This window comes from Salvelinus namaycush, chromosome 5 (genome assembly GCF_016432855.1).
Source record: "Salvelinus namaycush isolate Seneca chromosome 5, SaNama_1.0, whole genome shotgun sequence".
In the NCBI taxonomy this organism is placed as follows: domain Eukaryota; kingdom Metazoa; phylum Chordata; class Actinopteri; order Salmoniformes; family Salmonidae; genus Salvelinus; species Salvelinus namaycush.
Genome location: NC_052311.1, coordinates 29,791,786 through 29,808,145, shown reverse-complemented (window position 1 = coordinate 29,808,145; position 16,360 = coordinate 29,791,786). Strand labels below are relative to the sequence as shown.

General features: G+C 45.7%; 1 protein-coding gene across 2 annotated transcripts in view; it reads right to left on the bottom strand.

Moving 5' to 3' along the window:
- LOC120048174 (protocadherin alpha-C2-like) overlaps positions 1-16,360 on the bottom strand; it is a 36,299-nt gene that overhangs the window by 8,849 nt on the left and 11,090 nt on the right. For both annotated transcript variants that reach the window (XM_038993927.1, XM_038993928.1), the window contains exon 3: positions 12,146-12,234. In XM_038993927.1, coding sequence (XP_038849855.1) covers positions 12,146-12,234 — 89 coding nt within the window. The remainder of the gene's footprint in view (positions 1-12,145; positions 12,235-16,360) is intronic.

Sequence of the window (16,360 nt, the reverse complement as noted above, 5' to 3'; positions counted from 1 at the left end):
AAAGCCTTTTGATTGTCTCTGACATATCATGACCGAGTCAAAAGCCCCATGACTGGGTCCAGAGCCGGGCAGCCCTATACGCTCACTACGCAAGTTGCGTAGGGCCCCGCAAATTACACAAGGGCCCCGCCTTCCCCTCGTGTCAAAGCGGGTGTCAATGTTTACAACTTCGATGAGAGGATGAAACGGAACTATCCTTCTGGTCACGAAGAGAGAGAAGATAAAAACCATGAGAGGGAATTACGGGAACAGCAATCAGGTAAACTTGTGTTCTCCCCTCCAAGTTTGATGTCAGCAAATAACAGGAACGTTAAGTTGATGTGCTAGCTTGCAGTGCATCTCTCTCTAGTCTGTCTGTCTCGCTAACCTAGCCGGGCAGTGCATCTCTTGGTCTGTCTGTGTCTTGCTTGCTTGCCAGCCACTTCCAGGGCTGTGTTCTGTGACTTTGTGCCTGACAAAAGTGAGAGTGAAATACAACTATTCATTACGTTTGATAAACGCCAACGGGCAACGGTGTTTATAAACTGCAGCTCGTGAAAGATAAACCGCGTTGCGCGTGCACGAAATGAAACTCGTGCTTTCTAGCAGCAACCTCTGTGGGGACCAGTCCAGACAATATATGGGCGTGATGGCACTCCTCATAGACACAATGATTATCTAGTCTCTCAGTCAAGGTTTAGTTACAACTCTGGACTAATGCAAGATGGAATGCAATGGATTGACAGTGAATATTGATTTATATATTGAATTGAAAGTGTTGCTTAGCTGGGCATACTGGGCAATATGGATGCATATCTCTCAGTAAATAATAACCATCAAGTACTCAGCCAGGCCATAATATAAATAGTATTTTATATTTGAAAATGTATAAAAGGAAATCTGGGGGAGACAGTTTGAATGGGCCTGATGCAGCTGATAAAATGAATAATAGTATTGTTATCTATAATCTACAAGTGTTATGCTTAAGTTTGTCAGTAGAGGAGATGCTGGCTCATCAGCCAGTACAAGCACAGACTCAGTTGATCCACATCCAGCCGCAGCCAGTACTAAACACAGACCCAGTACAGCCGGCTTCAGCAAGTACTAACACAGACCCAGTACTGGCAGCTTCAGCAAGTACTAACACAGACCCAGTACAGCTGGCTTCAGCAAATACTAACACAGATCCAATACAGCCATCTTCAGCAATTACTAACACAGACCCAGGTGAAGTACAGGCAGCGTCAGCCCGTACTAGCACAACCAGAGATGTACAGCCAGCATCAGATACAAGCAGCTCAGACCCTAATAGAACAGTTGCTGCTCCACCAAATGACCCAGCAGATTGGCCCCCAGTCTTAACTTCTTATGGCTGCAGGGGGCGTATTGAAAAACTGGAAAATATGTGCCCATTTTCAAACGGCCTCTTAATCAATTTTTGCTCTTACAATATGCATATTATTACTACTATTGGATAGAAAACAGTCTCTAGTTTCTAAAAACGTTTGAATTATTTCTCTAAGTGGAACAGAACTATTTTTACAGCCCATTTCCTATCCGGAAGTGAGATTTCCAACATCGATGTCTCTCTTCAAGACCTTGTCTATAAAAGGGCATGTCACTTAGGACTGTAGAAACACGTCATACGCCTTCCCCTGGGTGTCATGCGGAAGTGAGAGCAGGAAGGACTTGAATATCTCGTCCAGGGACTGAACACAACCTCTTGGAGTGAGACTTGCGCACTTTATTTTTTTTTTCTGGGCGCGAAGTAGGACCTGTACTCGGCTCCTGGAAAACGCTCGTTTAAGGTGAATATGATCTCCGGCTTCGATTTTATTTGATACATGTCACAATTTCATCCTAAAGTATGTTTTTTCAATATAGTTTAATTATATTATTGAAATTTATTCTGGACTTTAGACGTGATGCGACGCAAGAATTTTGTCAAGATGGAGAGGTTAGCGTCGCACTGCCAGTGTGCTTGCTAATTCAAGAGGGAAATCGTTCGTTCTGGATCGAAATAAAGACGTTTCTGAACAAAGGACCCCTTGGAGAACATTCTGATGGAAGATCAACAAAGATAAGGACCCAATTTGGGATGCTTTTTCATATATCTGTCGAACTGTGCTATGCTACCGTTCGACTAGAATCAATGCTGCTGTGTGCTAGCTAATGTAGTAAGCTAATATAACGATATATTGTGTTTTCGCTGTAAAACACTTCAAAAATCGGAAATATTGGCTCTTTTCACAAGATCTTTGTCTTTCATTAGCTATCCACCATATATTTTTCTGAAATGTTTTATGATGTGTAATTAGTAGTTGACGTTGGTGTCTGTATTTTCTCTGGCTACTCCCGTGCGATTTCTGACTGTACCTATGATGGTAGCAGTAATGTAAAACTGATTTATAGCTAAAATATGCACATTTTTTGAACAAAACATAGATTTATTGTGTAACATGTTATAGGACTGTCATCTGAGGTAGTTTTTTCTAGGTTATTTAGGTTGGTTCTAGGTTAGTTAGGTTGGCTTGTGCATGCTACTTGCATCCTACTTGTGCTGTGAAAAATGTCTGTCCTCTTTTTTATTTGGTGGTGAGCTAACATAAATATATGTGGTGTTTTCTCTGTAAAACATTTAAAAAATCGGACATGTTGGCTGGATTGACAAGATGTTTATCTTTCAAATGCTGTATTGGACTTGTTAATGTGTGAAAGTTAAATATTTTAAAAAAATAGATTTTGAATTTCGCGCCCTGCACTTGAGCTGGATGTTGTCATAAGTGTACCGATGTCGGGACAGCCCGCCTAACAGGTTAACAGACTTTATGAGGACTGAGTTGGTGCGCAGAGGTCCATTCAAACCAGGACTGGATTTTTCTGAGCTGGCTTTCATACTCAATCAAAAACAACGCTGTGTATTGTTTTTCCTGTAAGCTCTTTTCTACAAAAGACTACAAAAGAATAAAGGAAGGCGTGAATGACTGGTCAAATATCAACGCCATTCTGAAACACCCCGAGGGTAGTACTGAACACACAAACAATATAAGTGGCGAGAACTTGATCTGCGCCTAAGTCGGGGACAGACTCTTGACCAGATACAAATGACAATTTTGGAGGCTGAAAGAAGGCTACCCTCGTAGCTGAAAGAAGGCATTTCAGCTACGAGGCTCCCGATGAACCAGTGACTGACGCACTGAAAAACCTTGAAGTCAACTACTTCAGCATTGTGGTCGACTCTGCTGTGACATCCATGGATGAGAGATTTGAAACACTCAACCAGGTGAAAAACACATATGGAGTGCTGCTGAACTTCAGTAGTGCCTCTCAGATGTCCAGTGAATCTGTAAAGAGTCCCTGCGTGGAAGTTGGAAACACTCTCACCTTCAGAGATGACTGTGACATCAGTGGAATGGATCTGGCACACGAGATTCAGAATGTACCTGATCTGCCGTCAGATAAGATGACTGCCTTTGAGCTGCTTTCCTTTCTCTGCGAGAAACACCTGGAGGAACTCTATATCCTCGCCTTTTGGATAGCCCGAAGAATTGCAGTCACCCTACCAGTAACAGTAGAATCGGCAAAGAGGAGCTTTTCAAAATGAAAGCTCATCAAAAGCTACCTGAGGTCTTCCATGTCACAGGAACGTTTGAATGGTCTGGCCATCATGAGCATAAATCATGACGTGGGGAAACGCATATCCTACGATGACATCATTGGTGACTTTGCCTCAAGAAAGTGCAGAAGAGGAAGATTTTAATGGGAAGATTTTAATTCAAACATTCAAATGTTTACGCACTTAGTAACATTTAAGATTGTACGGCATTTGTGTAAATGACTGCTTAACTAACTATGTGACATATTTTCTCAATTTCTTCCAGACAGTCCAGATAGACCGGTGGCCATGCTGATGCTGAAAATGCCCAGGCTGTAGAGGGAACCAAAGTTAAACACACAGCTGTATAGGTTTTATTTGACTATTTTGAGACATATAGCTGCAGCCTTTGCCTATAGGCTTATGTTTACATTGTACAGCCAAAGCTAACTGTATAATATTGTGAGGACTGGACTAATTACCAGGCAGCAGAGCCAAAGCTCAGTGTTATATTTAATATATAATATATATATTTATATATATATATATAATTAATATATTTCTACTATTTCTTATTTATGTTCATGTTAATATTCACTTATGTTAAGATTCTGTAGAAAATATTCTATTCAATAAATATTGTTTGTTTACACCTCATTCTGTTCCGTATAGATCTACTTATTCTTTGACCGACAGATGGAGCAAACTGTTTTAAAAGAGGGAGGAGCACTGGGTGTCAGGTGTGACTGTGTGCCAATGGAAAATGGTTGACATGGCTCACGGGTCAGGTAGGAGGGCCCCTTAGCAGAATTTTGCTTAGGGCCCCAGGGAGGTCAGGACCGGCTCTCACTGGGTCTGACTGCATGTCAAAATCCTGGTCAGAATGAATCCCTCCCACCTCTTCTTCTTCCACTTTCTGAATCCATTAATGCTTCCTTGTCTATATATTTGGATGCATACTGCTTCCTGCCCTCAAGACACAATATTGGGGGAAAACCTCCACGTTTCCTCCTCTTTGTTTTGATTGAGCCCTGTCAATCAAACAGGAACAGAAAAGCTGTCTGTGCTCCAATCATCTCTTTCCCCCTCCCTCCCAGCATCTCTCCCTCCCTCTCTGACCTTCTTCCTCTACTCCCCCTTCGTTCCCTCTACCCATCCCACTCTCCCTTCTCCCCCCTCTTCACTCACGCTCTTCCTCTCTCTCGCCTATCAGGAGGGCAACAAAGGCACATGCCTCGCCCAGCACAGATCCACACACAACCACAACCTCTAAATCAAATCCCCCCCCAAAAAGTTTATTGGTCACGTACACAGATTTGCAGATGTTATCGCAGGTGCAGCGAAACGCTTGTGTTTCTAGCTCCAACAGTGCAGTAATACCTGGCAATACAATGTTTTAAATATACAGTATATACATATAAATGGTGAAAGACAGTATGGACAGTATATGAGAAGAAAAGGTGTGTACAGCAGTAGTTATATAGGATGAGCCTGGACTTAGAATGCAGTATAGACATATGAAGTGGGTAAAACAGTATGTACACATTATTAAAGGTGACCAGTGTTCAATGACTATGTACATAGGGCAGCAGTCTCTAAGGTGCAGGGTAGAGCCTTGTGGTAGCCGGCTAGAGCACTAACTAAGGTCCAGGGCAGGGTACTGGGCAGAGGCAGGCTAGTGGTGACTGTTTAACAGTCTGATGGCCTGGAGATAGAAGATGTTTCTCAGTCTCTTGGTCCCAGCATGGATGCACCTCTACTGTCTCCTCCTTCTAGATCAGGGGTGGGCGACTCCAGTCCTCGAGGGCTTGATTGGTGTACACTTTTTCTCCATTCCTAGCAAACACAGCTGATCAAATTGCATTCTAAACTGACGATCATGATTAGGTGATTATTGGAGTCAGGCGTGTTAGCTAGGTCAAAACTGTGACACCAATCAGGCCCTCGAGGACTGGAATTGTCCCCCCCCCTTGTTCTAGATGGTAGTGGGTGAATAGTCCCGTGGTTCGGGTGGCTGAGGTCCTTAATGATCTTCTTGGCCTTCCTGTGAAACCAAGTGCTGTAGATGTCCTGGAGGGCAGCTAGTTTGCCCCCAGTGATGCGTTGGCCTGACCGCACCACCCTCTGGAGAGCCCTGCGGTTGCGGACGGTGCAATTGCCGTACAAGGCGGTGCTACTACCCGACAGGATGCTCTCAATGGTGCATCTGCAGAAGTTTGTGAGGGTCTTAGTGGCCAAGCATTTGCACCTTCATCACAATGCTGTCTGTGTGGGTGTACCATTGTAGGTTGTCAGTGATGTGCACGCAGAGGAACTTGAAGCTTTTGACCCTCTCCACTGTGGCCCTGTCAATGTGGATGGGGGCGTGCTCCCTCTGCTGTCTCCTGAAGTCCACAATTAGCCGATCGTTATGTTGATGTCGAGAGAGAGGTTATTTTCCTGGCACCTCTCCACCAGGGCTCTCACCTCCTCCCTGTAGGCTATATCGTCGTTGTTGGAAATCAGGCCGACCACTGTTGTGTTGTCAGCAAACTTGATCATTGAGTTGGAGACTCAGGCAGTCATAGGTGAACAGGGAGTACAGGAGGGGCCTGAGCACTGTCTGATTTGTCAATGGCTGTTGCATTGGAAAAATCTCTCTCTCTCTCTTACTTGCCTCCCTTACTCACCCTTCCTCCCGCTCGAAGTCTCTCATTTCTTCTGACCTTTCGTCTAATCTAGCGTGAAACCTGGTCCAGCAAACACCCGTCCCTTCCAGTGATTGATAGAGCGTTAATTATGCCCATCACTGTTATGGCAACGTTATTATGATTGGAAATTAAACAGCTTGTCAATCACTGTTCATTAAGAGGCACATTAGTGATGTGAAGGATTCATTTTACACTGGGATGACCACATCATAACACCCTCTCTGTATATGTGTATCTCTCTCTGTTGTGTTTCTACATTTCTGAGTCTCTTCCTCTTCCTCTCTGTCTTTACCAAAGATCAGAATCATAGCCCGACACACTCCAAGTATTTCAGAACTTATACATAAACATGTATTATTTTTCTCTCAGAAACAAATATCCAAAGCAATACACTCCTCTAATGTAGCCTAACTCTCTGTCTCTCTCTCTCCGTCTCTCTCTCTGTCTGTCTGTCTCTCCGTCTGTCTGTCTCTCCGTCTGTCTGTCTCTCCATCTGTCTGTCTCTCTCTGTCTGTCTCTCCATCTCTCTCCCCGTCTCTCTCGCCATCTCTCTCTGTCTGTCTCTCCGTCTGTCTGTCTCTCCGTCTGTCTGTCTCTCTCTCTCCGTCTGTCTCTCTCTCTCTCCTTCTCTCTCTCCGTCTCTCGCCATCTCTCTCGCCATCTCTCTCTCGCCATCTCTCTCTCTCTGTCTGTCTCTCCGTCTGTCTCTCTCTCCATCTGTCTCTCTCTCTCTCCGTCTCTCTCTCCGTCCGTCTATCTCTCTCTGTCTGTCTCTCTGTCTGTCTCTCCGTCTCTCTCTCCGTCTCTCTCTCCGTCTCTCTCTCCGTCTCTCTCTCCGTCTCTCTCTCCGTCTCTCTCTCCGTCTCTCTTGCCATCTCTCTCGCCATCTCTCTCTGTCTGTCTCTCCGTCTGTCTGTCTCTCCGTCTGTCTGTCTCTCTCTCCTTCTTTCTCTCCGTCTCTCTCTCTCTCTCTCTCTCTGTGCATGTCTCCAAAGGTTTTCACAGTGACTTAAATCATCCAGGAGCTCCACGATCCATCGGCCGCTTGAGCAGAAGCGCAGTGGAGCGCAGTGCAGGGTTACATAATGAAGGAAGGAGGAGGAGAAGAGAGGATGAGGAGGAAGAGAGAGAAGAAGAGGAGAGAGGAAGTACAGGGATGCGGGTATGAAATGCGATCCACCCAGAAAGGCAGAAAAACTGCTACTAAAAATCCTGAAGGTGCAGATTTGTTTTAGAGAGGGAGAGGCGCCGCAGTGCTAGAAGATAATGGGTTGTTGTGATAGCAAATCAAATGATTCTTATTGGTCACATACACATATGTAGCAGATTGTTATTGCGGGTGTAGTGAAACGCTGGGACCACACCCTTCTCTATCAAAACACCTGCGCTCCGTGTGTGTGTGTGTGTGACTGTAGGTGCATACGTGTGCATGCGTGAGTGTGTGTGCGAGTGTGTATTACGAGGACAGAAACCCTAAGCGATACTGCTGTCTCTTCAAAACCTAATTGTTATTCATGCATCTGTATTTTTCTGCCTGTGCCTAGGTAGTGACAGGAGTATATGTGTGTCTGCATGAATCACCATATATTCCCCTGACTGGTAACGGCAACATGAAGGAGCAAGTGTACGTGTGTGTGTAAAAATAAACTATGGCGACTGGTTGTGTGTGTGTTTTTTTTTTAAATGAGAAATTACAGTACGTGTTGGTGACAGTGATTGCGTGTTTTTCTTCACTGTGTGTGTGTGTGTGTGTGTGTGTACACCTTGAAGTGTGATGCCCAGACGGATCATGTGACAGATGGTAGAGACAAGCTCTCCCAAGAGACCGTCCTCAACAGCCTCACAAAGAGGTGCCACTGCCACTGTGTGTGTGTGTGTGTGTGTGTGTGTGTGTGTGTGTGTGGTGTGTGTCTCATCTAAATGAGAGCAGTGCTACTAATGAGGATGATATAGTCATTAACAGTGACATGACTGTTAGCAGACTATTAGAAACGGATGTATTCTAAGTGAAGCAGAGAGAGAGAGAGAGAGAGAGAGAGAGAGAGAGAGAGAAAGGGTGAGAAAGAGAGGGGGAGTGAGATAGACGGAAAAATAGGAAGGGTGAGAGAGATAGATAGAGAGGGGGGGGTGAGAGAGAAAGGGAAGGCGAGAGGGAGGGTGAGAAAAGAAACAGAGGCAGAAAATGAAATGGTGAGGTGCAGAAATTAAACAAAAAAGAAGGACAGACAGAGATAGACAGAAGTCTGCGAAGATCGGAAGGAAGGAGGTGGAGGAGCGGAGGAAAAAAGAGAGAGGGGAGGCATTTTTGGATGAGCAAAGAGGAACAACTTGGTCTAGGCTTCCCCTCCTGAGTTGGCTCTCCGCCCCAGGCAGGTTCCAGAGAGTTCTATCCAGCAGACCTACCCACATAACAATACTACCACCACAGAGCCTCTGCTTGAGCAACTGAAAGCAGCATCCTCAACCCTCCATCTCTGCATTCATCAAATTAGAATTCTACGCCTCCACCCTCCTAATCTAACCCAACAACGTGCTGTGGTCATATGGTTGGACTCCAGGAGGTTGAATAAGGGAGAGGGACACAGGATGGACCACCTGCCGTGGAGCTTATTTCCGGAGGAGGGCAGGGCCCACCCCTTTCTCTCCTTCTTTCACCCTTCCTCCCCCTCTCTTGCCCTTTCTACCCCTTCTCCCTCATCCGCTGTCCTCCGTTTGCCTCGTCAGGTGCAAGCTGCTGTTGACTCCTGTCCCCTCTCATCAAATCAGGCTTGTGTGTGTGTGTGTGCGTGCGTGTGTGTGTCCCTGTCATCAAATAGAGCAGTGATGCATACAGACCTGCAATAAACCTGCCTCCACCTCTGCAGTACAGCACGGCCCTGTGTATGTAGGTCAGTCTCCCTCTCTAACTCTCTCCTTCCCTCTCTCCCTCTCTCCTTCCCTCTCTCCTTCCCTCTCTCCTTGTTTCCCCTCGCCATGCCCTCCTCAGACCATTTCTAGCTAACACAACCTCTCCCTCCTTTCTATCCAACGCTTGTTTTTTTTTTTTTTGACCAGCAGCCACCTCCCTATTTCTCTCTATTCACCTGCGTAGCTTCAACCTCACAGCCCACTCACGTCCACATCTCCATCTCTCTCTCTCCCTCCGTAACGGTCTTCTTACACCCTCTCTCTGCTCTCTTTATCTCTCTCTCTCTCTTCATCTCTCTTTCTTTCTCTCTCTTCATCTCTCTCTCTCTCGACACTCAGTTCAGGGCTATGAATGGTTGCCGGGGAAACTGCATCCTCCAGTGAAGCGGTAGGACTTGGGCGTCACAGCGACAGTGCTGATGGAGAATAATGCTGTGAGCTTTCTCTCTCTCTCTCTCCCTCATTTTCTCTCGCTCTCCGAGTCAACCACTCTCCCCTAGCAACACACTCTCCCCTAGCAACAGCAGCCTCATACCCCCTCCATCCCTCTCTCCCTCCCCCTCTCCCTCTCTCCCCTTTTCACTCTCTGCCTCTGTCTCTTTTTTCCAACTCATTGTCACACTCTCCCCCCTCTCTCCCAGTCCCCCCATCCCTCTCTTCCCTCCTTTCCTCTCTCCCCTCTCACTGCTCTCCATTTCTCCTCTCCTTCCTTTCGCTCTGGCTCTACATTTCTCCCTCTCCTTCTCTTTTCGTCCCTCTACCAATTTTTCCCCCAGGGGATTGTTCAGATCCCTGTGCGTGCCCCTGCTTTAGAAACAGAGCCGTGAAATGGCGGGATGGATGGAAGCAGAGAGGAGAGAAGAGAGTAATAGAGTTAGGCAGCATGCAGAATCCTGATTTCATTAATGTGAGTCTGTTAATCTGGGCGTAGGCTGGACTCCATCTGTCATACCAGGAGTTGCACACAAAGCAGGGAGCGAACACACACACACACACACACACACACACACACACACACACACACACACACACACACACACACACACACACACACACACACACACACACACACACACACACACACACACTCAGTCTCTCTTTCTCATACATAAAAATACATTCACACACTCCTACACAAACACACATATCCGCAGCAAACCACCCTGACGAAAACACGGGGGAAGAAGCAGGGGCGTAGTCTACAGCTGTGGCTCTTTGTCTCACATCTAACAGAAAGCAAATAGACTCTGTCAGACGACACACACAAACCCACCCTGCAGTTGTAACAATCGACACAACACCTCTCCTCTCTCACGCTGCAGCAATATATTAAAGTTACTTCAGGTCCTAAACCTGCAGAAAGCAGACAGGCAACAACTGACTCACTGATCATTAGACCAGGAGATGACTCATTCAATGAGTGTTATCATACTGGACAGATCCAGCTGTGTCCCTGTCTACATCTTCGCCGTTACAACTTCCTGACATTTTTCAAATCTGGTCAATTGAATCATTCTACATCCTAAAATTTGCCATTAGACTTTTTTTGGACTCCATCCCCATTATTCCAAACCCCCAACGTTCATGCCCAGACGGCACTGCTTCATTTAGCATCAATCTCTTTACTTTAACTCCCTCCCCCCATTAAAATCCATCCATACCCCTTACTCTGTCGATCCCAGTATACACCCTCCCCATCCTGTCACCCCTTTCCACAACCCCTTAGTCAACCCTACCCATGAAGACTGGCATCTCCACCCATTCAGTTTCCCTCCACTCACCACCCCCCTGCTCAAGGCTGCAACTCCTCAGTCTGGGCAAGAAATCGATTAAAAAGCGGGGAAGGCAGAGTGTGTGAGTGTGTGTGTGAGAGAGAGAGAGAGAGAGAAGACTGTGTGTGTGGGCAGTTAGTCAGGCTGTCTATAATGGACAGAGAGCCGGGTCATTCTCTACATACCTTAATTACAACAAATCACCTTCCTATCTACTCAGTCAATTGCACTGTCATCCTTCTCTTCCTGTGTCCATCCATCTCTCTCCCACTCCTTTCTATCTCTCTGTATCCTCCACAATGTCTTCACGTTCCACTCCTCTCTTGTTACTCGCCCCTCCCTCCCTCCCTGGACCCTGCTACATAACACATTCCAGCTGAGTTCCTCTCCACCCAAACACATCTGTTCCGGAAGGTGCTGACCTTGAGTCACATGTTAATGCTTCTTGTGCGGTCATAATGAGTATGCTAATGAGGTAGAGAGGAGCCGAGAGCAGGAAGCTACGACCCGTTTCATCATCCGAGAAGTACAGAAGTGACAAGAACAGTCACCAGGGTTACGAGACGTGGGGGACGAATGTGATTTTTGTAAAAAAAGGCAAGTTTACATTGCATCACAATGGGGTGTGTATGGGAGAGCGAAAGAGAGAGACTGCAGAGAGGAAGAATGTAATCAGAGTTGTATTCATGGTTAATATGGGTCTGTGTTGATGTCTCTGAGTCTCAGCTCTCTAAGCCTCTGTAAACAACCTGATGTTTATCAGGTCATCTACTCTGTTGACTCTGGACTCCTTTCTCTCTCTCTCTCTCTCTCTCTCTGTTGTTCTCCGGTCCCTCTCTTCCTGTTACAGATACCAATCTCCACCCACAGAACAGTGTCATTTCATCTCTGAGTGGATAAGGGCAGTGAGCAGGAGTCAGGGCGATGGAGAACCTGGACTCTCCCTTTGGTTATGCCGTAGTCTGGATTACACTGTGCCAGTCAAAGTCGGAGGTAGTCTGAGTTAGTCTGAGTTGGCCTAAACTGGTCTGGATTGTCCTTGGGTAGGTCTGGCTTAGCTAGTCTGGGTTGGTTTTTGATAGTCTGAGTTGTTCTGCATTGGCCTGGGTTGCTCAGGGTCTTAGTCTGATTGTATTCTGCTTTGGTCTGGTCTGGTCAGGGTCAGAGCGGTTCAGTGTGTGGTGTACTGGCCTGGCTCTTACCTCCGGCGGCGCTAGACACGGTCGGCCAGTTCTGGACCAGAACCCCCTGCGCTCCCTGCATCACCGACGACTCCTCCATGTGCACTGAGCTGGAACACAACACACACACACACGCCCTCTGAGGTTACACACTGGAGAAACATCCCAACACACACATTTTCAGAGGTTACCGAGTCTAGAGCAATATAACACACACACACACAGTCTGATGGTACAGTATATATGGAGACAGTTTCTCTCATAAATACACACACAAACACACCCTTTCACTCTCAAACACATCACACACACATTTTCTGGGTGAACTCCATTATATTCTCTATCACAGGGCCATAAAGCAGCAGCAGCTATAAGCTTCTGTGGACCCAGTCGTCTCTCGCTCCACAAGTTTCCTATAATACAGAGCATTACTAAATTAAGCCATGGTAGGAAACCACAGTGTGTGTGTGTGTGTGTGTGTGTGTGTGTGTGTGTGTGTGTGTGTGTGTGTGTGTGTGTGTGTGTGTGTACACAGTCAGTAGCAGGGGTCTCAGGAGGGGGGGGTCAGACCAATTCTATCTCAGGAACTCAAATGGGCCCTTGGATTAGGATTAAACAGTAGTCACCCTGCATATTCACACCGCGCCCTGGATTAGGGATTACAGATGGGTGCTCTAACATTTTCACACCCACCCCAGGGATTTCAGCAACCCTCCCACTAAAATGTATTGAGCTCTGCAGTGTTAAAACAGCGACAGGCTGCTGCCAAAATACAGCAAATAAACAGAACCTTAAATGCACACACACACACACACACACACACACACACACACACACACACACACACACACACACACACACACACACACACACACACACACACACACACACACACACACACCATAAATGTAAGGTATGAGATTCCACTAAATCTTAATGTCCTCTATTCAAACTATGGTTACGTGTTTTAATCATGAAAAGGGTTCAGGTACATTTCATGTCGCTTTTGAAACAATCTGCATGTTCCACTATCATTTATCCCATAAGGGCAGCACCTTTTACCATAGTGAGATGCAGAGCAGGGTTTTAACTGAGGGTTAGAAAAACACTATCTAGACCTTCTCTTTATTGTGTTAGCAGATATTACATCAAATCAAATGTAATCTTAATGCCCTTTTTACATCAGCAGAAACCCAGCCTAAAAACCCCAAAAGCGAGTAATGCAGATGTAGAAGCACGGTGGCTCGGAAAAACTCCCTAGAAAGGCAGAACCCTAGGAAGAAACCTTAAGAGGAACCAGGGGTGACTGAAACCCACAGGCAGAGCTAACAACGCGGAGAGCGCTGTGTGTTTGCATGTGTACATGCTAAATGCACACAGTCTCCTGATATCAACCCGTCCATATGGTTTTAAGGCGGTGCTCTCCCTCTTTCAAACCCCCTGCATTGCTACTATTCCATGTTTAATCCCTCTCTTCTCTCCTCCCCTTTGACCCTGCCTGGAAAACTGGGTCTCGCAAAGTTTAGTCTCACAGAGGTCAGATGAGAAGAGAACCATTCCCCCACTTCAGCCGGAGTCCCTTTCTCTGTCTCTCTCTCGCTGTATTTCTCTCTCTGGCCCACACACACATACTTGGAAGTGCCCAATATGTGATTGAATACTCAATCCCATAACACAATATACTGCAAAATGTCAAAGATGGAACACAAGGACATTTTCTCCATAGGGTAAAAGTGAAGCTATTGAAATAAATAATAGTTGAACATGTAAGAGAGACAGGCGGAAGGGAAAGCGTGTGGGAGGAGGCAGCAGTATTGCCACCATTTTAGTTGCACTTCTTCTCCAGGCTCTTCACACACTGTCTGGCCGTCCGCATGCACACATGTGTATGTGCGTGTATGTGTGCGGGTGTACGTGTGAGCGTGTTCACCCCCAAGGTCAGGCAATCACAGCTCAGTCCCTATCCTCTCCTCGCTCTTCTGCCATCTGACTCTCCCCCTCACCCATTCTCTCTTTATTCATTTCTCCCTTCCCCCTCTCCCTCCCTTTCTTTCTTTGCAATTTTTCACACCTCTGTCATCTCTATTCCATCAGCTGTATTGAAATGTGTGTGTGTTGTGTGTGTAAAGGTCCTCCTGTCTTTTTGTAGTGGTATAAGGAGATGAATAGAGATTTGGCAGGGTGGCCATTTTAAGTGCTGTGTAGAGCTGGAGTCATCCAGATTCACTGATCAATTATTAATGGGGAACACTGGACCGAAAGCATGTTTCTACAGCTAATGCCTGTATCTGTTTCTCTCTCGTTGTCAGTGACGTGTATTCATGGATGCCAAGGGAAGCCAGGCTTCCCCCCAAAAAATGACCAAGAAAAAAAAGAAACAAAATTATGTATCTTTCTTCTCTTTGTGTTTCATAATTTTCCTTCAATTCACAAGAGGTTGAATGTATCTCACTGGAGAAAGGATCCGAGCGAGCAAAACAGCGTCCCTCTGTCTCTGTATGTGTAGGCCATCTCTGTGATGCTGTCTGGTCATAAAGAGTATGACATTGTTGCCGCCTGTAGCACTGAATGCAGGGAAGCCAGCGAGCATTTGGCATCCCTTGATAATTAAAAAAAATAATAATAATAGCCAATCATCGCTGAGCTAAACTGAGCTAGTGTCAAGGGAAGCCAGTTTTGATTTGGCTTCTTTCTCATCACATCAAGAGAAATCCGTAATTGACAGAAACAACTTGAATTGTTGCATCTTGTTGTGTTGCTGTCCTCCGGTGGCTAGCTAGCTAGCTAAATTTGTCCTTTTCTGAAATTAGCAATGGATGGATAGGGATTTGGACATGTGGTTTTACTTAATTTTCCCTGCTAGCCAATGGTTATAATGGTGATTTTGATCCAACCACATATTCATATTGTGCCCCTGGACTGAGAGGATGGAAGTTCAATATGTAGCTAGATGTAGAAGGCTAATGTTAACTAGCTAACGTTGCCCATGAAAGGACGTTAGGCTAGCGAGCAAGCATTTTAGCCAGGTAGCCTAGGACAACAAAAAAAAAAAGCTTGTACTGTATGATAAAGTGATAGACCGTTTAGTCAACATGAAATAGGAGGGTGTAGGGTGAGCCAACATGTTTCTTCTACTTGCACACACGGCACACACACACAAATCACATCCAAGGACAGCCACATCATATTTATCTTCCATTGATTGGACTACATTGTTTTTGGTATCTTTAATTTGTCACTGTATTAGACTTAGCATAGGTGATTTGATGATGATGAAATGTTGAAGATGAAATGGTGCTGGAATAGTGGAGGCAGCTCCTGTTTTCTTTGCGACTTGCGGTAACTCTCTGTGGTTCTAAATCAATGGTTGTTTAGTGGTCTGAAAATGTCAGAAACATTTTAACTTGCTTGACCACGCTGTAGGTCATGTAACTGTTTGTTACACGCAATATGTTTTGTGGACTTCACAGGACAGAGGTTGTACTCCGGCTTTGTAACGAAATAAAGGTGTGGTTAAATTTATTCTGCCAATGGGGCTTCTTATTGTCTCAGCCTTAGGCCTATACATCATGATGTCAAGGCATATGAACTAACAGGTTATAGAGCAAACAATACAATTATCACAACACATAGGTTGTAATATGGCTTTTTTTTCCTGGTTTGGCTTCCCCGGGGATTTTACACACGCACCGCTATTGCTCATTGTCTCACTTTCTCCTTGTGTCCATGTAAATGTCTCTTTGTCTTTCTGAAAGACAATCAGCCTGCCTGTCTGGCTGATGGTTAGTTCATCCCATCACTTCTCCCCCCCCCCCCCCCCCCCCCCCCCCCGCTGCTCCCCCATGGACATTCCCAAACGGACTCTTACCCTGTCCCCACAGTTGTAAATATGCATATTATTATTATTATTATTATCATCTTTATTTTGTCTCATTCACTTGTGTATCTTCATTTTTAATTTAACCTGCTCTGTTGGAGCCAAGAGCATAAGATTTACACTGTACCCTGCAAATACCATGAAATAATCTATCTATCTATAATTTCTCCCGTTCTTCTCTGCAGATCCTCTCAAACTCTGTCAGGTTGGATGGGGAGCGTCGCTGCACAGCTATTTTAAGCTCTCCAGAGATGTTCGATCGGGTTCAAGTCCGGGCTCTGGCTGGGCCACTTAAGGACATTCAGAGACTTGTCCTGAAGCCACTCCTGTGTTGTCTTGGCTGTGTGCTTAGGGTCATT